Genomic DNA, 22,240 nt, shown 5'->3' with positions numbered 1-22,240 from the left:
TACACATTAATTGATCAGAACAAACTCCTTAATTATGTTTATCTCAGTATTAATGCTGCTATATGCTATACATATTGTAATGACCCGGCAGCCAGGTGCATTATGGATTTTTGTTTTGAGTTGATTTATGTGTTTTTTAAGCAAGACGGTTGGATTTTTGCATTAGCATTGTTATGTGTGTTTATGTTCAAGTTATTTAGGGTGAATTGGTTCATTCACTGCCCTGTTATGTAAAAAATGTGATGTCACCATTACAGAGAGCTGTGTAGGGGAAAGACTTGGCGATACGGCCTTGCCTGTTTAAGTTTTTATTTTGTGTTCAAAGAGAGAGTTCAAGAGAGAGGAGAAGGAAGACAATAATGCCTTCTGCTGTTTGTGGTTGTCTATACACCTGCTCACTGAAACATTCAGGGGTCATGTGGTGTGTTCTCCTTCCGATAGCCAAGTAATTGTTGTGATTTTTGTGCATAGATGCTAGCGATTAGCTTAGCAACAGTTTAGTAGCCTACCTTAGCTCTAATCCGCCCCACACTTATAGAACAACAGCTCATTGTTACAATATATTGTGCTACTATACTTCTATACACCTCATCTGTACTGGCTGGTACTGCACTGTTGACATTTGTGCCTTTTTTGTACATTGCCTATGTACTGTCTGTACTGCATACACTCATCTACTTTATGAAGATTTTTTTTAATTTTAAGGGTTGTGAATTATCAAAGGCTCTTAGTTAACTATCAGTCAGCTAAATATTAGGTATATGTATTTGATATGTGTATTCTCAAGCAGCTACTGTTTTATGTAGCATCATGGTCCCTGGTGGAACTGTATTTCATTATGTACTGTTTACTGTACTTTGCTGAAATGACAAAAGCTACTTGACCTGACTTGACTTGACTCGCTATATTGGATGCCAACTCTTGTTGCCTCTAGTAGGTGTAGTAGGGCCCTAATGACAATTATATACGGGATTGATGTATGCAGATAATACTTTTTCAATAGCAATCAAATTGGCTGAAAAATACACATACATTAGGCAGCATGCTCAAGTAATTGGTGGAACTGGTGGAAATACCTGTTTAGTAGAAATATTTGGGCCCATTCTGAAGTTCATCTTGCTACTACTTATATATCATTTATTATAGTCATTGGTGCAACCTGTGCTACGCAGACAACTAATAAAATGACACATCTAGATATATCGTTGTGCTTGCCCAAGTCCAACTTCTGCAGCAGCAACACTGAGTACACTTCAGTTGAGTTTTACCTTGTAGTGTTACATCCTTCTCTATTGTTGCCAAACTTTACTCATGCACAGCTAACAAGTGGTGGAACTGAGTGAATAAATTTTAAGCAGCTTTGTTTTTATGGCATAGGTTATCTGCTCCCAGTTAGTAGCAGTCCAGTGTTCAGTATGTCCTGGGAGTTCAAATGCGCAAAATCAATCAGGGACACAAGAAATTCACATGAAATGATGCATTCGCATACGTGATGTGGAAGACAAAAGCTAGTGCTTTAGCCACTTGAATTCTTAAATTGATTATTAGTCTGTCTGAAGACACTGTTGACAGTTTTATAAATTAAAATAGTATTAATTCATTAGCACTCTCAGTCCAAACATGTTCAGATGCATAGTGAATAGATACACTAATTGTTCTGTAACTGATAGTGGCATAAATGCCAGTGGTCAATAATGTGTGTATTTTCAAGAAGAGTTTGTGGTGACATTTAGAAATTACAGGAAGGGGATTTAAGTGCTTGAACACGGATGTGTTATTTTGAAAAACCTTAACTAAGAAGGATTTTTCCATAAATATTTACAATTTAATGTGTCTAGAACTTTGATGATCCCACATGATTCTAGGTGATTGCAGAAGCATCCTTCTATGATTGTATTGGATTCCATCACTAGTGGAGAGGAGAGCAACTGGTTGACAAAGCAGGCAAAACCAATGAAACTGAAAAAAGAGATAATCCTGATTAGGTTCAGATGCACATTGAGCATGTGTTCATCATATTTGTGTTGCCTCTTCTTTTTCTTTGTCCTCTTCATACTTTTTTTCTTTAACTCACCATTAGTGCCTCAACCTTGGAAACCTTGTTTGCCAAGTCCAGTGAGTCAAATCTTCATTCCAAGCTTGGCTTTCTGTGGAAAGGACACATCACCAAAAGTGTAGTGCATGTATAACATCTGAAATGGTGCAAAACTGAATGAACATTCAAGCTAACTAATGTTTGGTCAGGTATGTATAAAACAGCAACTAAAAGATATTAGCACTGCCCAATTAATACATTTTTCCAACCCCTGAATTGAAAAATATTGTCTTCACTACTACTTAAAACTAGTAGCATAGTTTTACATTCTGCCTTAAATTATTAGTTAACACAGGGAGTTTTATTACTTAACTATTAATTAACCAGCCTTACACAATATTAGTCAACTGTTATTGGTTACCTACTGCAGAACAATTCCTTTAGTAAAATTAAAGTCAATTACAAGTTAAAGATAAAATGTGGAAATATAATCAGTAAGATGTAATCACAAGTACAATAACAAATAAAAGTATCCATGCATATAAAACGACCAAGTTATTTATATATTATTATGTAGTATTGGATTATTGTTTCCGATGCATAAATGTGTACACAGTTACTAGTAGCTAATTTTCACCTTCTGGTGTACATAGATGCATCATCAGTTGTAACCAGTTGTAACCTGAGGTCATCAGGTCTTTCACATCTTTTCTCATCAGACACCCTCCTCTTAGCAACACAGCAAGGGTTGATCGTGGTCCAGACAGGTGTCTAGGTAACACCATGCCACTCATGGCTCTCCTCTCCTGATCAAAAAGCAACTTGGTGCCACTTCTGCTTCCTTGGTTCCCAACTTCTGGGCCCTTTGATTACTGGCATCTGTAATGCCTAGCATCTTGTAGGCCCTGCAAAGAGATTAGCCAGTGAACCCAGCTTAATGGGCTCAGATCTCATGACTGAGATCGTCCTCTCATTGATGTAGTCCTCCCCAAGTTCCAAGTGGTGGAGTTGTTTTGAGGCTTTTGAGAACAGGACCATTTCTGGTCAGTTTTTATGGCAACAATTTCATTTATTGTCACTAACTTTGTGCCTTCAGATGAGTGCTACTGAGCCCGATTCTGCTGGAGGTTTTTCTCTCCACTGTCACTTGCTCATAAGGGATTTGTTCGGTTTTAGGTAAAGTGCCTTGAGATTATTTTTATTGCAATTTGGTGCTATACAAGTAAACTGAATTGAATTGAATTAGAATCAGAATTTCAGTTGTTTGCCCAAGACAAAGCAACATGGCAGTGAATTACAACTCAACTCTCCAACCATCATCCCAGACATCTTCCAGTCCAAACTCACCAAGCTATGACAGCTGATGGGGCTGGGGTAAACCATATCCAGCACACAGGGGTCCCCTAGGAATGTGTCTTCCCACTGTTGATCTTCTCCCTGTACACCAATGGCTGCACCTCAGCGGGCACTTATGTTAAACTCCTGAAGTGCACAGATGACACAAAGGTCATTGGTCTCACCCAAGATGGTGAGTCTATGTAGAGACAGGAAATTGATCCCTGTGGTGTGTCCCTTGTCCTGTGCCATCGCTTTTAAGAACAGAATCATGTTTGGCTGGACAACACAACAGTGCACTCCTCAATATCTGATAGTGTCTGAGTGCCACAAGTGGAAAGCAGTACTTGTTGATGGTCCCTTCTTCAACAATAAAGATTTAGACTTCACCGGCTTGAAGACTCATGCAACCGAATGTGATCATGGTCTTTCAGAATCCACTTGCATCAAAGGACAGATGTTATCTATGTCACCTGTGAATGCTCTAATAGGTTAATCTTACTCCAGAGGTGAGGGATCCTCTTAACTGAACCTCAATGACTTCAACAGCTCTTTCATGGTCATAGAGTAGACAGGAAATAGGAAGTGGATGAGAGAGTATGGAGTATGGTGACAGTGTGACAAGAGTCAGTACAATTACAATCTGTTGAGACAAGATTATTGCTAAAAACTGGAAAAAGCTATTTTTTTCAAGTGTTTTTGCAGAAACCATGTGTCTGATGTAGAATATTGTTTTAACACTACTTTGATAAATCAAGAGGTTTAGCGAACAATGTGCATTTGAAAACAATGTTGCAACTAGAGTGAAACACTTATGCTAACAGTGGAAGATATTAATCATACTTGTTTCATTTCAAAAAGCTTCATTGTGACTGGTCAGAGCTCTGTTCCTCTTGCTGGTGACAATATAAAATAATAATAATGATAAAATGCACTATTAGTGCAACATTCTTACACATTAACATCACATTAATGCTGCACACCTAATTTTTCTAAAATATGTGTGCCTGTTTGTGTGTTGTTTAAAAAAAAATAGTGATGCAAGGTGTTATTCTGATGGACATTAAAAACTTCAGGACTTAGATTTATAGATTCTGGCAGTCTTGCAACACATGCTGCTGCCATGCGTCTATGTGACTGTTTCAGTTCTGTCTATGATGGAGGGACAATCGATCCTGATGATGTTCTCTGCAGACTGAATTGTTTCTTGCAGTCTGTGCCTTTCTAGTTTGGTGGCCGATCCAAACAAGACAGTGATCGAAGTGCAAAAGACAAACTGTATGATGGCGGTGTACAAGGTGACTAACAGCACCTTTGGCAGGTTAAACTTCCTGAGTTGTCGCAGGAGGTACAGTCTCTGCTGGGCCTTCTTCTGATATATGTCAGAGGACCATCTTAAGTCATGGGAAATTGTGAATCCCAGAAACCTGAAGGTTTCCACAATAGACACTGTGGTGTTGAGGATGGTGAGAGGGGAGGGAGTCAGGGGGCTTTTCCAGAAGTCCACTATCATCTCCACAGTCTTAAGGAAGTTCAACTCCAGATGGTTCTGACTGCACCAGTGGACCAGCTGTTCCACTTAATGCCTGTGTGCAGAGTCATCACTGTCCTGGATCAGACCAACCATGACTGTGGTATCGTGCACATACTTTAGGAGCTTAACGGAAGTGTCCCCTGAGGTTCAGTCATTAACATAGAGGGAGAAGAGCAGTGGGGAGCGAACACACCCCTGGGGTGCACCCTAGTATGTGATGGTCCCTAGCCTCACCTGCTGTCTCCTGTCAGTCAGGAAGCTGCTGATGCACTGACAGGTGGAGACAGGCACTGTGAGCTGGATGAGCTTCTGGAAGAGGATTTCAGGGATGAGTTTAAGTCCATAAACAGGATTCTCATGTACATCTCTGGGGAGTTGCGGTGATGCAGGATGTAGTGCAGTCCCATGTTTACACTGGTTTGCCCAGTAGGCAAACTGCAGGGGTTCTAGCAGAGGGCCTGTGATGTGCTTCAGGTGGCTTAACACCAGTCTTTCAAACGACGTCATAACCACAGATGTCAGAGCAACAAGCCTGTAGTCATTTAATTCTGTGATGGAGAGGGTCTTAGGGGCTGGTATGACAGTGGTGCTTTTGAAGCAGGAAGGCACTTCACACAGGGCCAGGGATTGGCTGAAGATCCGTGGGCACCATCTCATCAGCACAGACTCTCAGGCAGGGGGGTGGGCGGCATTCTGTTGTATGCACAGAAGGTCATACACAAACGTTCTCAGAAATTGATATAAGATGTCACAGTGAGTTCACTGAGGTCTGTGGCTACAGCTTCAAAAATCCTCCAATCACTGCAGTCAAAGCAGGCCTGTAACTCCAGCTAATGAAGTTAAAAGACAAATAAAACTTGGCAGATCAAAACTTGGGCTGGAATTGAACCAGCTGTTTTGATGGCACAACACTTCATACCTTTGCCATCCTTCCCAGCCATTGCAATTTTTTTTTTATAAAAATGGCACACAGTGATTGAAAAAGTATAAAGGGATAGCATAGTAATTTGGGAGAGTCTATTTAAAACACAGTAGGGCAGTACAGTTAAACCTGCAGTCTCCCCTCTCTGTGGTCAGCTACATTTTGTTTTAATGAAGGCCAGCTGATAATATTTTTGTGGATAAAATTGAAGACAACATACATGTGTGATATATTAGATTTGAAATGAGTGTTCACGAAGACTTTTTAATTCTAGCAAACTGTACATGGTGTTTACTACTTTACTAACTTATGGCACTGTGTCCATGTTTAATAGATCTTTGATTAGATACATGAAACCTGCTGTAACAGATTAGAATTTTTAATCTGTGGCAGTGCTTTCATATTTGCATATCCACAAACGGGCTAATAGGTTTTTGTGACAGCTGGTTGCAGAAAGAGGGACTTGGAATTTTTTAGTCGAGTGCAGGATTAAAATTACTGCATTCCTGACACAAAGCCACTAGCAGGACACTACAAATGATAGTATCACACTTTTTACCCCAGTACTACTTTAAATCACTACATTTGTAAAAGATCGTATTACACATTTCTGCCCCAGTAAAAATAGACGAGCTAGCAGCGTTGATGAAGGACCAGAGAGTTTACCAGAAATGCAACCTGTTATTCTTCACAGAAACATGGATAAATGAACTTTGGATAGTTTTCAGCTAGTGAGGGAAGTAGTCTGGACACTCTGTGATCTGGGTGTTGCCTTGGCTGCGAGCTGCGACACCCGTGGTGTGTGAAGGAGCTACCACACATCCTTTGTTCCGGCTTCAGTTAAGGCCCAACCACAGCATGAGCACGTCCCCTTTTATTCTCTTGCACTTTCGTGATTGTCATCTGGGTGACCATGCGTGTGCTCCAGGAACACCAAAACCATTGTGGTCCCTGTTTTCTGGACCAAGGTACCGAGTTCCTCAGGAAGTAGTCTTTCAGATGCTTAGTTAAAATGCTGAAGAATATCTTCCCCTCCACACTGAGTAGAGAGATGTTCTTGCATTCCTTCTCCTTTAAAATCCACACATTTACTTAAAATCCTAAATTGGTGCATCAAAGACTTACAGTGGCCCAGATTTTGCTCGAATCACTAAGAAGGCCAGCAACATTCATTTGGCAGGGTGGCCCACCCAACACACACAGAACAAATTAGAGGAGAAAGGTTGAGATGGTTGAGAGATACCAGAGTTAAAGATGAAATCATTATGGGCAAAAAAAGGATGGACAAGTATTGAACCCCCTGTGAAAACAGAATTTAACCATATTATGAGTGCTACTGAAATATATAAAATAGGTCAGGTTAGTTACATTTTCCAGGTGTGTACAATGAAGTTGAAAATGTGATTTTTACAGCTTTTCTTTTTAGTCTTTAACAAGCTGATCTTCTGACCTTCAGACCAGAAAAACAAGTAACAAAGGACAACTTACAATGCCAGAGGCATGTTTAGGTTTGACACTGTAGGAAGCCTTCTCCTTGGCCTGACGGAAACACTCTTCTGCTGCTTTTAACCTGCACAATGCACAATGTTAAGAAAACACACAATCTCCTACTGTTACTATATGTAATAAGTATAAGGCACATTTAAGATTAGCCAGTATATTGGGTTCATATTATGATAAAGAAAGAACGAATATGACCACTGGCAACAGATAATATACCTCTCCTTGAGAATGGCTTTGTTCTCTTTCTTCCAGTGGTCCTTGAAGTCTGAAGAGAACTCGTGCCAGATGCAGAAAAATGTGTTGGGTGAAACCTCCTTCTCCCCTGCCTTAGCCTTCACTAGGAAGAACACTGTGAGCTCTAAGAACCTGATAGGATACAAAGTCACCTTTACTAACTAACATTGCATTTTCTTTCACGTGAAGACAGAATATACACCCTTGGAATCTCAGATTGAGTAATTGTGCTAAGTCATGTTTGTTTAAAAGTACCTACCTTAGCTTCTTTGAGAAATGGCAATTTGTACTTTTGTTAATCTTGCAAATAGCATTGTGTAATATATTTATGTAAATATTCAAAAGTGTTAATCCTAGTCATTGACGTGCATTTTTAGTCCACCTTTCAGCTGTATGCATATTTCTATTTTTTTGGTTTGTTCACAATATTTAACTTTAAAGAATTTGCTGAAATAATGCTATCTTCCATCTTATGTCAGGATCCGTGTTTTTTGTCTTCCTGTTTCTTTTATTTTGTAGGATCCTGACAGGAACTGTTTTTTTTTTTACTCTGTTTACTTTATGTTGACCTAAATAGTTACTGATTTCACCTGTGCCTTGTTTTGTCCCTCACCTTTTATACCTTGGTTTAGCCACTGTCCTTTGCCAGGTTGTCTGTTAATGCATGGTTTTTAGTCCTGCTAGACATTGTTTTGAGCCTGTTGATACACTTGTGTTTTCTTTTGGATTTTTGATCATGGACTACCTTTTGTTTCCCCAGTTTTAAGTTAAGTATTCTGCCTCCTTTTTTTTATTTAGTTTTCTGGTCTTTTCCCATGTCCTCTGTTCATGTGTCTTTGTCTCATTTCATGTTTTATGCCCTTGTGTTCTCATGCCCTGATTCCCTGTATTCTTGCTCATGTTTCCTTGTGTGTCTGGTGCGTCTCCTTAAGTGTGTGTGACCCAGACCTTCATGCCCTGTTAACCTTGTGTCCATGTTCCTGCTCCCGGAGTACTCTGGTGCGTCTCCCTGGATGTGTGTGACCCAGACTACCTCATGCCCTGACTCCCTGTATTCATGCTCTTGTTTCCCTGTGTGTCTGGTGTGTCTCCTTAAGTGTGTGTGACCCAGACCCTCATGCCTTGTTCCCTGGTGTCCATGTCTTTGTCCTGTGTTCATGTTTCATATCCATATGATTCCCTGCCTTGACCCGTCCCCACTTTGCTAAGTGTTTTGTTTCCTGTTTCGCCTAGTTCTGTTAAATAAAGTCTTGTTTGAACCTTGAGTACCACAGTGGGCAATTACTGGTCCTAAAATTTACAATAGTTCCCCAAAACCTGACAGTACAACCTGGTCACTAATTAAACGGACCACGCCCTATATTTTCACACCTTCTGGTACTCAACTCTGCCTCAGTAGACCTCCTATTCTCCTTTTTTTTGTTTTTGCCACCATGCTTTCACGCCATAGACGAGTTCTTTGAGAGCTCCGATCATGTCCTCCCTTGGCCTTTGCCACCGACTGTTTAACCATGGGGAGCTTAATAACCTACCCCCGCCCTGAGCCGTCACCTCCTGAGAAGCCTCCAGAGCCACAGCCTCCAGAACCACAGCCTCCAGAGCCGCAGTTCCTGGTCCTGTCGTCTAAAAAGAAACGGCACAGATGGCGTCGAGCCGAGACGCCGCCCAGTCAAGACCCGCTCCCAGAATCACTGCCACAGCAGCCAGAGCACTCGCCGCTACAACCACCATCATCACGGACCCCAGTGTCACAGTTAGCCCCGCCTCGAGTCTCCATGGTTGAGCAGGACCAGAACTCCGATGATCCAGGGGAGGCCCTGAGAGCGAAACTTTTAGGGATCCTGACCTGCATCGGCCTTTGAAACCCTCAGACAAATCCTACAGCACTCACCACCCACCAACTGTGAGGACATCCTGCCCCAGATTACCGCCATGGTCTCATCAATTATTTCCTTCAATTATTTCCCTCTGGGGTCTGAGGGGGTTTTTGGGGCCTGGACAAATTTTGACATGTCCTGACATTTGTGCTTTTTTCAGTGTTTTTTAAACATATTAATATCTAAAGTCTGATAACACTGTAATCAGCACAAAATTGGCTACAATAATATGTGAGCAGCAAGTTTATACATTATTGTGTTTTTGAGAAAAAACACAATGGTTAGTGCAAAACTACAATTTTTTACTCACTGAAATAAGACCATAAAAATGTTCCCAGAACATTGGTTCACAATGCATGCATGTTGTAGGCTAAAGTGTTTACTTCAGAGTGCTGTGAATGTCATCTTGTTCTCCTCCACATATGGAGGATTTGGCTCCTCTCCTGATGCAGGGGGATCAGAAAGCATTGAAGGAAGTGGAGGAACTGAAGAAGAAACCCGTAAGTGGAACGATGGCGAAGAGGATGTGGAAGAAGGAAGTGGAGGAAAAAGAAGCTCACAGACTGATGGTGCATAACATGGCAGTTGCTGTGAGAGTGATGCAGGCTCGGACAGCACTACATTATAAGAAGGATGCAAGTAAGTGTGAGAAGGACAAAGAGAAAATGGAGGCTATATATCTACCCCTGCCCAACGCACCCCTTCCACCGTCTCATGTGCAGGTCCCAGTGTGGTGGATAAAGGGAGGAGAGTTAGATGTGGAGGAAGAAAAGGAAGACACTGGGGACCTATTGAGAGACTTAGAGCAGTGGAAGGTAGACGCAGGGACCAGACATCTACACCGCTAGGGGCAGAAGGGCGACGAAGAGGGAGTGAGAGTAAGTTTAGTGTAAGAGACAAGGGAAAAGTAAGTCAGAAGAATTTGGAGCCATTTCAGGTGAGACAGGACAGGGAACGTAAGGAGAGACAGGACCAATGGGATAAAGAGGGAGACACGTTGATTGACCTAGGGATAGATCAGGTAGAGGTAGTGGAGAGTGAGAATGAGAAAGGTGGTGTGGGGGTCACACTGACAGGTCAACTGCAGGTGCACGAGCCACAGCAAGCACCCAGATATCTGTTGAGAAGCCATGCTCCAGCCCCAGTCATACAAGCGCCCCTCTTAGTGAAAGGGGGCAGACACCAGTACAAACCATGGTCATTTGCGGACATGAATGTAATAGTGGAAAAACTCCCACACCCGGCAGAGGGAGGAGGTAAGTGGCTAAATAAGTTTGAGCAGCTCACACAAGGACAAAAGGTGGCCTTCGGTGACTGGAGAGCTCTGATGGGACAGGTACTCTCAGTTTGGGACGTCAATCAAATTGAAGAAAGTGCCAGATGCACACAGCTGCCAGACCACACCCCATTCATCGAGTTGACCACTCCGATTGGGAAAGCAATGCGCGCAAAGTTCCCGGCCCCGACGGGGGCCGCGCACCTCTTAACATTTGCCCCTAAAGCCGGAGAGAGGCCAGACACATATCTCAGTCGGTGTAAGGGGGAATGAGCTAATGCCACCGGAGTCCATCCCCACTCAGATAAGATGCAGGAGGAACTCTTCCGGAGGGCTGTAATGGGAGGAGTCCCCACGTCCGTGAGAGACAGCATGACTGGTAATTCTGATATACTGGGGAGTAATTCAGCTGTATGGGAGAGGCACCTCCTCCATCACCTGCAGAGGGCGCAGGATAAGGCCAAGCAGTTAGTGCAACAACCTGCTCCAATGGCCAGTAATAATCCTGACCTGTTCCCAGTTCCTCCTTGGGTTCCCTCAGTACACCATCGCCCTCCACCAGTGAATTATCTAGTGAATTATGGGTACGCACCATGTGGGAGATGTGGGGAAGGATATGGGGGCGTGCGAGGAGGATGGTTCATGGGCGGAACAGGACAAGGTAGTGGACTGGTCTGCTATGGCTGTGGCCAACCAGGACACATGTTTAGAGAGTGTTCTATGTATTACCAACGTCCCCCAGACGGCCCTCGGAAAGGAAACAGGGGTCGTAGGCCCACCCAGAGCTCCACATCAGGCTCCTAACCCGACTCACACACATCAGTTTGTCTGTTCTGAACACTCCCCCACTAACCTGCTGGGAAGAGGCTTACTTATTAAGATGGGAGCATCAGTTCTGTGCTCCCCAGAGGGAGTGGTTGTGACTTTTCCCAATGGTGATTCGCATAACTGCTCTGTGAACGGACTGATGAGTAGTGGACAGTGGCTATTAGCAGAAGACAGGGTCACACGGGCACCCCACCCTGGGGCGGATATATATTGGGGTTTATTATGACCTGAAACCCCCAAAGGGGGTGGACTATTGTCCCTATTCTCGTCCTGGAAGCCCTGGATCTCTCTAATCGTGCCCTACGCTCCTCCAACGGATCCCCTGCATGTCACTCTTTTCTATGATCGAAATCAGACGGATTGGTATCAGTCCATTTTTGAGGTTGGAGGGTAAAATTTGGGATATTAAAACCACCTCAATTTTGGTGGGAACAGAGGGTGTGGTTGGAGTGGTGGAGCTCACTGAGGACCAAAAGGTATGGTATGAAATGGGGCATGAAGCCTGCCCACATGTGCCTGCCCACTTGCTGCATCCCGAACATCAGGCTAAAGATTTGGGCCCAATGACTAAAACCCTGCTGTCGGCCATGGACTGGACTCCCACTCAGTTGCCTGATGTGTTGTTCTCTCCATCCCACAACGCTTACAAAATTAATTGTGAAGCCAGAGATCAGGTTTTATTGGAACATCAAACAATCACTCGACATCATGGCAGAGAAAAATCTGACCATGAGGCCGCCCCTCATATGTTACAGGGACTGCCCATCTCTTTGTGGTCAACTGGTCCCACGGATGTGGGTTTCTGCCACGAGTTGGAGCCTATCTCCTTCTCGGTTAAAGACACATTTCCCATCTGGCAACCTCAGTATCCGCCTGTTGCTGAGGAAAGCATAGCTGAAATGATCGACAGTTTAAAGCGTGCTGGAGTATTGGAGCCTTCCACTGCAGCCTGGAACACCCCAATACTCCCGGTAGAAAAACAGGGGACAGGTAAGTTTCGGATGGCACATGATTTGCGGAGAATTAATGCGATAGTGACGACACCAACTGTCCCCGTTCCAAATCCTTATACTGCATTGGCATCACTCTCCCCCGAGTATCAGTGGTTCTCTTGTATTGACTTGGCAAATGCCTTCTTCTGTTTGCCACTGGCAGAAGAATGCCGTGACATCTTCTCATTTACATTCCGTAGCGAACGGCAGCGATACACCCGAGTCCCACAGGGTTTTCTCTTGTCACCTGGCCTTTTCAACCACGCATTGCGTCAGCTCATGGAAGATTTTCAGCTTCCGCCTAATGCTGTTTTGGTTCAGTATGTAGATGACTTGCTTTTGGCCGCTGCCACTCCTGAGGACTGCCTTAAAGGCACGCGTGGCGTGCTGCTTAAGCTTTAAAGCCAATGCTTAAGACATTGGCTTTAAAGTCAGTAAATCTAAGTTGCAGCTGTGCCCCGACGGGTTTCTTTTCTGGGCCGCCAGCCCTCGATTGGGATGAATCTGCCGAACGCTCCTTCATTAACCTCAAAGGAGCTTTTTCATGTGCTGCTGATTTGGCTATTCCAGACTACTCTCAGCCGTTTTTTCTTGATGTTTCTGAAGCTGAACACACGGTAAACGGTGTTCTGTTTCAGAAACAAAGGGGGAGTAGAAAAGTACTTATGTACATCAGTATTCTGCTTGACAATATGGAAAAACGACATCCACCATGCATAAGGCATGCAGCAGGAGTGGCAAAGGTCATCCAAAAAACTGCACACATCGTAATCGTTTTAACGACGCACAGTGTGGTCTCATTTGTTAATTCGGCCGTCTTTATTATGACATCCCGGGACCGGGAGCTGGACTAAGGTTTGAGGAGCCTCCTAGGAGGGGCTATAAGCCGTATTATGATCAACTAAAGGCTCTTGTCTCAGCTTTCTCCACACAGATCACAGAAGCAGCAAAGGGACCAGGAGTAGCAGGGGCAGGACCTCATACGGCCGAGTGGGTGTTGCTGAAGACCATCAAATGCAAGTGGTCAGAACCGCGCTGGACGGGACCGTTCAGAGTGGTGGAGAGGACATCTCATGCAGTGAGTCTAAAAGGGAAAGGTGATGTATGGTATCACTGGCACATGTGCACACCAGCAGAGGAGCCAGGTAAACGGTTAAATGATATTAAGGAGGCTCTTGCTGCTGAGGCAAACACAGAAGGGGACTCAAAATAATAGGTGAGAAGGTTTGAAGTTCTTTGTTCCAACGACGGACAGACACAGGGAGTGAAATAAGACTTTGGGTCCAGAAAGACTGTTTGCTAAGCTATACCACCAGTATTTTTCACCAGTTTTATTCTGCTTGTATATTTTTATATCTTTATACTTTTACATTTTTTGCCATATTTGTATTACTTTCTTTTGCTACAGTTGAATCAGTATTTTTTATTAGTCTTAGATTAGGGCAGCATGGATCTGCCATATAAGAAATTCACCATAATTGTAGTAGTAGGTCTTAGTCTAATGATACTGTTGGGAATATTGTGTTGGAAGAAATATGAGCGTGACCAGACCACTGAGACGAGAGGTAAGAGATCTGTGAAAATCAGCGATTACTGTTTGCTCTATTATGGAGGGATTGAGCTGACTTATGTCAGGGGTTCTCTGACTGCTTTTCAGTTTGACCTGTGTTCTGTCATCTCCTGCGGCAGGTACCCCGCGGCGTGGAGAGGGTATGATCTCTATCTTTGTGGCTATTATGTTTTAACGATGTGTCCAACCTGGGGGGATGTGGCAGCTTCCACCGATCCACATTGGTTACCCTCCACTCCTCGTGGCATGGATTCACGGTGGCAGAGTAAGGTCAGATTTTTCTGCAATAATGGGGCCACGGCAAGAATCCAGTAGGGCTCACTATTGGCCAGTCGTCCGCTTACCCTTTTTCAGAGGGCCAGGGACAGAGATATGTCTACTTGGTCCTCGGAGTGGACGTTTCTGGCACTGATCCAATGGGCGTCATCAAAATTAATCTGGTAGACCCCCCTCCACTTAACCAGACCCACACCACGACACCGGCAGTTCCACCAGGTAAACCCGCACCTGACACAAACATTGGGGTACCAGGTACAGTCTTGGCTTTAGATTACAGTAAAATTACCAGCACTGATGTAGTCCAATTGGCAACCGGGTATGGGGATAAAAATCTATGGTTGGATTTGTTAATTGGTACAGCTAAAGAAAGAGGGATGGAGGATTGTGTGGCATGTTCTGCACCTAGACCACTTCTTTTTACAGAACCGGCACCTTTGTACCCTGATGTTGATCAGTGGGGCTTTCACTGTATGTTGGCACTCACTAAGGAGGCCTCACCCACTAATTGTACTACCTTAGCAGTAACCTTTCCACCTATTCTGAATGACACCAGAGCACCGACTTTCACTCCAAAAGCAGCTAATTACACATGCTTTGTTTCTAGTCAATCAGGAACTGCACTGGGCCATTTGCCAGTCTCATGGTGTGGGAGGAACATCACTGTTAATGCTACATTGCTGGGGTCATGGGCCCGAAATGACCTGTACTGGTTCTGTGGCACATACATTTGCCCTCATCCTGGCAGGGCACCTGTGCTATGGTTCGTTTAGGGGTTCCAGTAGCACTGATTGGACATGTTAATAATGCTTCTATGTTTCCCCTAGGTCTCACTCAGTCAATTCCAGCGAAACTCACCCAGAGACGACGACACTACGTCCTCCTCTCTGGGGAACGTATGCCTAATTTTTGACCTCACACAGGGCAGCCCCACATACATTGATGCAATTGGGGTTCCTAGAGGGGTACCTGATGAATTCAAATTGGCAGACCAGGTGGCAACAGGGTTTGAAAATTTACCTATAATCTCAGCATTTTTTCCAGTCACCCCCAATAAAAATGTAGACCGCATCAATTACGTACATTACAACCTGCTAAGATTGACTAACATTACTAGAGATGCTATTGAGGGCCTCTCAGAGCAATTGGGTCCCACTTCCCTAATGACCGTACAGAACAGAATGGCGTTGGACATGTTATTGGCTGAAAAAGGGGGTGTGTGTTCTATGTTTGGGAATCAGTGTTGTACTTTCATCCCTAACAACACAGCTCCAGATGGATCTCTCGCTAAAGCTCTGGCGCGCTTACGGGCCCTGTCGAGGGAGATGCGGGAACACTCAGGTATTAATGACCCACTGGAAGATTGGTTCAGTCGTACTTTTGGTAAATGGAAAACTGCAATAGCTTCTGTTCTCCTTTCTCTCACTGGTATGGTCACTGCTCTGGTATTGTGTGGTTGTTGTTGTATCCCCTGTATTAGATCTCTTTGTCACAGACTCATCGTGACTACCATTGAGGGCCAGCAGGTGGCTCACCAACTGCCGCTGCTCACTCAAAAGGGGGAAGCAGTGGAGTTTGAGGAGGAGGAAGACGTCATGATGGTTGTGCAATAAAAACTTCCATATTTGTGGGTTGGTCTCTCAGAGGAGAGACCAAAAGGGGGAATTTTGGGAATTATTACGTTTATTACATTACAGCTTAAGGTATAAGGCAGTATTAGATTACTTTTATCATATTATAGATTAAACTTTAATGCATCATTACAGTATACTCATGAAGCATTTTGGTATGTGTGAAACAGTAGCAGTTTAGACATGAACTTGTTTTTCAGTAATTGCAAGGTTTCTTATAGGGCAAGAAGTGGACTAGACATAACATCAGATAGGATGTGCCTGTTGCTTTTGTTGTTGTACTCTGTCTTACAGGGCAGGTTGACCTCTGCCAGGAGGCATAGTAACAGTGATATCTCAGGACATCCCATCGTTCTCAACCTATGGGAGAAGAACACGCCGGCTTCCTAAAGATTGCACATTTCATTCTGTAATATTATCACTGGGTCGAGGGAAGAATAGTCAGTCAGACTTCGTGCCCTGACAAAGATTGTTATTGGCTAGGGAAAGTTTGACCCAGAGCTCTGTAACTGCTTTATTCAGTGTTTATTCGGCTAATTTGAGACCACATTTATCTCCTCCGTTTTATCAATCAAACGAACACGCGGAACTGAGGGAGGACATTCCAGTTCCAACAGTTTTTAGTAGAGTTTAGATTTTGAATAATATTAAGAGCATGCCTCACATTGCCCATAGGGTCATGTTTAACTAAAGTGTGTCCTGTAATTAGCATCACAGGTGTCTTCAAACTTGTAATCAGTCAGTCTGATGAAAAGTAGTCACTGTGCTGTTTGGCATCATGGGGCCATATATTTAAAATGCTTGCTGGTCATAGTGATATGGAAATCTCTTTTATCTACTTCACTTATATAGACAGAGCACACTTATTGGGAATTCAGTGAAACATTTGAAAGATAAAGGTTCTTACAGTTTGTGATTGCTGCTGAGCTGTGTATCCAGAGTCTCCAGTTCACTTTTAGCTAAGACAGGATAAATAAAAAAGGTCAAAACTAAAGATAGAACATGATAAGGTACTTAGGCAGAAAGACCAACCTGCTGCATATGTTTTCATACATTCATACATACATACATTTTTGCCAGCTACCTTGTGTGAGGAAGTCCTCCATCTTGTCTTTGAAAGGTTGTAATCTATCTTCATCAGAAACCTTGCACACCTTTTCCACTTCTGTTATACATGCTGCCAAAATAATGAAAAGTCAGTTCAACTTTACAATTTTGCTAGCATGCAAAGTACAATTAGGCAAAAAACTACATGGCTAGTGTATGCATATTAATGTGGTTAGATACTCTCGTGCTGTCAAAGAGAACATTATGGAAAAATGTAAACTGTCATTATTTTTAAAATATTTATAATTCTGAGAACCAGCATTTTAATTTAATTTAACTTTTTTTTACTTAAGTGTATGTCCTGAGCTGAGTAACATCCTGAGCTTTTCAAACATTTAAAAGGAGAAAGATGAATTTGACAACATTTGAGAATTTATTGCAGAAAATAGCACACACAAATAATGTTGGAAATTAGTTGAAATTGTAGTTTAAAGTTTTCTGATTGCAAGAGCTGAAATGAACTAATGACTTGTCTGTGTGTGCACTTGTTACCCTTCAGGTCCTTTCTGAGCCGAGCCAGGTCTTTCTGAAAGTCTTCAAACTTCATTTGTGAGGCCTGGAACAAGTCGTGAGGCTCAGGCAGGGGATACACACATGTCTCCCTGCCAGCATTCTAGTGATGAACACACACACACACGCACACACACATTATGATAAATGTTTTGATATCAGGGATTAAAGGGGGTAAAAGATACATTTATATTTCAGTTTGCTGGTTGCCAGTCTAATGTATATGAAGTATGCAGTGATGTGATGCAACACCAGAGTGATGTGAAAATGTATCAATGAAGAAAACATTTCTGTGCATATGTAACATGTTGGTTATATACAGACGGGTGAAAAATGAAAAGAAAACCTTGAATGATTGACCCCTGCAGTGAGGGAATCCAGTGGCTGTGTTCCACAGGGCACAAGAGGTCACTGAATGGTTTGATGAACTCATATGTTGTGGCCTTTACAGTCACCACATTTCAACCCAGTTAAACATCTGTGATATATTTTGGTCCAAAGTGTTACACAGTGCTCACCATCACCAAAACATCAAATGAGGGAATATCTTTTGGGAAAATGGTGTTCATCCCTCCACTAAAGTTCAGAGTGTGTTCTATAGTTGAACATGGATGCCCAGCACCTTACTAAGAGAATTTATGTTTTTTTTTTCCTTTAATTTTTCACTTGTTTGTATATACAGTAAACAGAGGTGGTAAACTGTTTTCTGGGTTCATTTTTGTTTATTGTTGTGGATATGCGGATAAATACTTGTTTATACTATCATATACTGTATACTTATAGGTGAGGAAAACTGATATGAGAGTCTATGGGGATGGAGAAAAATAATAACACAGCAAAGGAAAAAATAAAAAATGACAAAGTCACGGTATGGGAGAAAGTATGACAACAAAACAACTTACCTCATCAAAGTGTCTGAGGTAATATGCAACAATGTAAGACAGAAGACTTTTTGTGCTGTCCTACATGTGTAGAGAAAAGAAAACAACATACAAGTTTACAGGAATGGAAAAGTCAGTTTCTTTACAAGTATTTCTAGTGTTATACATTTCTAGTATTATTTTAGCACAGCTAATAAAGTAGCTAATACAAACAACACACATTAATCAACAGACTTCTAAATCATTGTCTGACTTAAGAGATTTATATTTTATTTAATTATTCCAACATTATTCTTCCTTGTCAAAACCTGCCCTCTAGAGTATCCACAGTGCAAGTGTTATCCTAGTAATGGCTCATGTAGTCTGGATCCTGCAGCCTACAACTGAGATGAGGAGCCACTACACACACAGCACAGTACAGCTGTCCAGTTCTCTGCTTTGAGAAAGAAGGACTGAAAATCTCTTGATTTGATATTAGTCTTAGTCTGATATTATTGAGTTGATAGAGATAGGAGACAAAACTGTCTTTCATTGTGGCACTGGGGATGAAGTACATAAAACCATGTAAGTCTGTAATCTGTAATTCCCAGGATGGGAAGAGCACCAGAGCAGGTTTCATTGTATTTTCTTTCAGAATTATTCCCTCTTTACTCACACTACTCTTGACATCTTTGAGTTTGGGCAGGATGTCAAGGGTGAAGCCATCAGCTTGGCCTCTAGTTCGATTACCTCCGTTCATGAAGTTACCAAAGGTTAGGACCAGACCTAGAACCCGCCTCACTGTCTCACTGTCCTGTAACACCTGCAGAAGGAATAACATTTTTTTTTCTTTAAACAAAACTAAATGTAGAGGAAGTAAGGATAAGAGACAGACAACAAAAAGCAGTCAATGCTGACTGCTTATCATATGGTTTATTTGCTGTGTTAAGGTCTTACTGTACCTTATTGGACATGCCTTGCCTTAATGGTCAGTAACCAACTCACCTTGCATACTCTCTCCAGTGTGTCCAGTTTTCTCATTATGGATGACATGCATTCAGAGAAGCTGGACTGGAAGAGAATGCAGAAGACTCTGCCAGAGAAGTTTGGGATCAGGGAGAGCTGATAGAGAAATCTGTAACAAATGGCAAAGGACAAGTTGCATTGGCTATAACTTACAGTACATCTCTTATTATCTCTGTACTTACTCTCTAATTCTCTCCTGTGTGCTTTACACTGAAGTGTCAGAGGAGGAACTCACTGCTCAGGTTTGTCCAGAGGTTTAGCATTGTCTTTGTCTTTTGATGACTTGATGTGCTTTTCTATCTTGTCCAGCTCCTCCTGTTGAGCCCTCTGTGGGAGACACAAAAAAGACTCACACCAGCTCCGTCCCAATTCACACAGTTCATGAGAATACACTATACAGATCAAGCAACTGGTAATATAACTGTAACAAACTTATTGCTACTGTTGTTTTTTTTTCTAACAGGAAGTGAAGTTGATATGGACAACTGGAAATAGTTGGTATCAACCAAAAGAAACCATACAGCAGCTCCGTTGGTGCACTGGCTTCCGGAATTCCTTGGAAAAGCCTCAGCGGGGAAGCAGCCATCAGCACACTGAGGGTCTGGAGTGGAACTTCAGCTGGGATGCTGCCATCAGCACATTAAGATCCCAAATCTAGTGGAGCAGCCTCAGCAGGGACGTTAGCATCGGCACACAACCTGGGAACTTGAAACTTGGGAAGAGCTGGGAGCTCAGGCATCACTGACTGGAAAGACGGAGACTCTGGCATGACTGGCTGGAACAAGAGTGACTCTGACTGAGAACCTGGAGACTCAGACTGGGGACTTGGATACTCAGGCTGCTGTTTCTGAGAGTGGCAAGGCTGAGACGCAGGCATGGAGCTAGTAATTGAGCATGACTGTGAATGCTGGGGAGCTGGCTCAGGTTGGACTGTATTGCATGACTAGCTGGTTGACACTGTGACTGAGACTGGAGAGTGGGCGACTTAGGCTTGAAAGCAGGCAAGAATGTCTGGAGAGCAGGGGACTCTGCCTGGAAAGCCGGAAATAAAGATGACTGTTTGTAGCTATAGTGTCTTCGTGTCGCACGAACGGAGTTGGTAATTATACCTGATTGCGGGCCCTGAAAGGCCATCTCAGGCCTGACAGTGTAGTATACCTGTGATTTGAGTTGTGGTTTAGACTGTAGCCAAGACTGTGGTGGCAGCGGCTGACTTCTTCTGCCGATAACGTCACTGGGCAGCAGAAGTGGAGTTGGCTGGATGTGTTCCACGGGAAGAAATACTGGCATGAAGAAGTCTTCAGCTCCAGTTAAATGAAATGAACCTCTGAGGGTGTCAGTGCCTGGGCAGATGGCAGATGACAGTGGCTAAACGACAGAATGCTGGTTCTGGGAAAAGGATTTGGAGCCTGGACGAGAGTTAGCTGTGGTAGCATAATTGAATCTGGTCGAACAGAGAGACTCGCGGCTTCTGAAAAGCCAGCTGTGGAGACCATGAATGCTGGCTGGGCTGGTGAAGATTGTGGTTGACGTTTGCTAAATTTCTTCAATGACTGATTATCTGACTGGGGTACTATCTGTGACTGGAATAGGCATGGGAGACTGAACAGGAGTTGCATCAGATGGAAAGAAGGTAAGTAAGGGTGCAAAGGTTGATCAAGCCTCTTCAATGCGAGTGTGATGTCTCTCCCAGTGGTCAGTGAAGGTGTGGATCACTGACATTAACTGTAACATTTGTTTTATTTTGCTCTCGCAAATGTACAGCAACGGATCTAAGAAGACTTGCTTGATTCTAAAACATAGGATAGGATAAATAGGATATATCATAGGATAGGATAGGATAAATCTGTCCATATCCCTCAGCATTTTCACAGAGACAAACCAGATGTTTTAGTGAAACCAGGTAACAGTATCCAATATGGGCAAGGCAGTTGTATATTCCACCATTGAATGTCACTAACTTTGTACTCTCTCTTTCCCCTAGTTCGTGCTCTCTCCCTCTCTCACTGTCCTCTCCCTCTCTGTACCTTCTGCAGGTGTCAACGGTCCTGGAGTTGTATATTGCTGATGTGCAGTTACTGGCCCCACTAATCTGCAGTGTCTATTTTTTGTTTATTGTTGCTGTTCTTTATTCTCTCCTCTATCCACTCACCCCAACCGTTCAAGGTTGAATTAAGTTTGTAGTCAAAAATTGGCAATAATTCCAAAACCAGAGTTCAGACCACACTGACAGAGGTATCCAAATGCTAGGCAGAATCATAATCCAAACAGACACAGCAAAGGTCATACACAGGTGACTTGACTATGACTAAACTTGAACAGAACTAAATACGTAAGGCGAGAAAACTGACTGGACACAAGGTACACAGAGCAGATAAACTGGCAAATGACAAATGAACAGACTGTTACATATATTGACTGACTAGATATGATTGAACTAGACCAGCTAGATGCAGGAGGATAATTGATTCACAGGATGTAATTTGACCAAGCATACAGACAAAATATGGTTACCAAAATAAGACAGGAAATGTAAACAAAACAGACAGATATTTTATGAGTTCATGACATTCACACAAACACACACACACACACACACACACACACACACACACACACACACACACACACACACACACTCATGTTTTTCTAAAGTGTGGGGCTATTTATCAATGGTGATTGGCATTCCCTAGCTCCCTACACTAACCCCAACTGTCACAACTG

At 43.0% G+C, this 22,240-nt stretch overlaps 1 protein-coding gene and 1 long non-coding RNA gene across 3 annotated transcripts in view; one reads left to right on the top strand and one right to left on the bottom strand.

Moving 5' to 3' along the window:
* Positions 1-1,724: 1,724 nt before the first annotated feature.
* The window catches only part of fmn2b (formin 2b), an 81,794-nt gene continuing 61,278 nt past the window's right edge, over positions 1,725-22,240 (bottom strand). Inside the window, exons 11-21 of the mRNA XM_026314743.1 lie at positions 19,752-19,843; positions 19,496-19,625; positions 19,167-19,313; positions 18,533-18,592; positions 17,613-17,733; positions 17,098-17,190; positions 16,921-16,972; positions 7,546-7,695; positions 7,315-7,396; positions 2,075-2,147; positions 1,725-1,959 (exon numbers count right to left, since the gene is read on the bottom strand). Coding sequence (XP_026170528.1) covers positions 2,121-2,147; positions 7,315-7,396; positions 7,546-7,695; positions 16,921-16,972; positions 17,098-17,190; positions 17,613-17,733; positions 18,533-18,592; positions 19,167-19,313; positions 19,496-19,625; positions 19,752-19,843 — 954 coding nt within the window. The 3' untranslated portion in view covers positions 1,725-1,959; positions 2,075-2,120. The remainder of the gene's footprint in view (positions 1,960-2,074; positions 2,148-7,314; positions 7,397-7,545; positions 7,696-16,920; positions 16,973-17,097; positions 17,191-17,612; positions 17,734-18,532; positions 18,593-19,166; positions 19,314-19,495; positions 19,626-19,751; positions 19,844-22,240) is intronic.
* Positions 14,291-15,074, top strand: LOC113135095 (uncharacterized). 2 transcript variants are annotated; one of them, XR_003296124.1, is made up of 3 exons: positions 14,291-14,376; positions 14,461-14,601; positions 14,990-15,074. It is a non-coding gene; the product is annotated as an uncharacterized LOC113135095 (long non-coding RNA). The 2 variants fall into 2 exon arrangements; XR_003296123.1 differs by having other exon boundaries at positions 14,305-14,371.

The sequence above is a fragment of the Mastacembelus armatus genome, chromosome 19 (genome assembly GCF_900324485.2).
Source record: "Mastacembelus armatus chromosome 19, fMasArm1.2, whole genome shotgun sequence".
In the NCBI taxonomy this organism is placed as follows: domain Eukaryota; kingdom Metazoa; phylum Chordata; class Actinopteri; order Synbranchiformes; family Mastacembelidae; genus Mastacembelus; species Mastacembelus armatus.
Note: the sequence above shows the minus strand (reverse complement) of the source record. Positions and strands in the feature narration are given on the sequence as shown.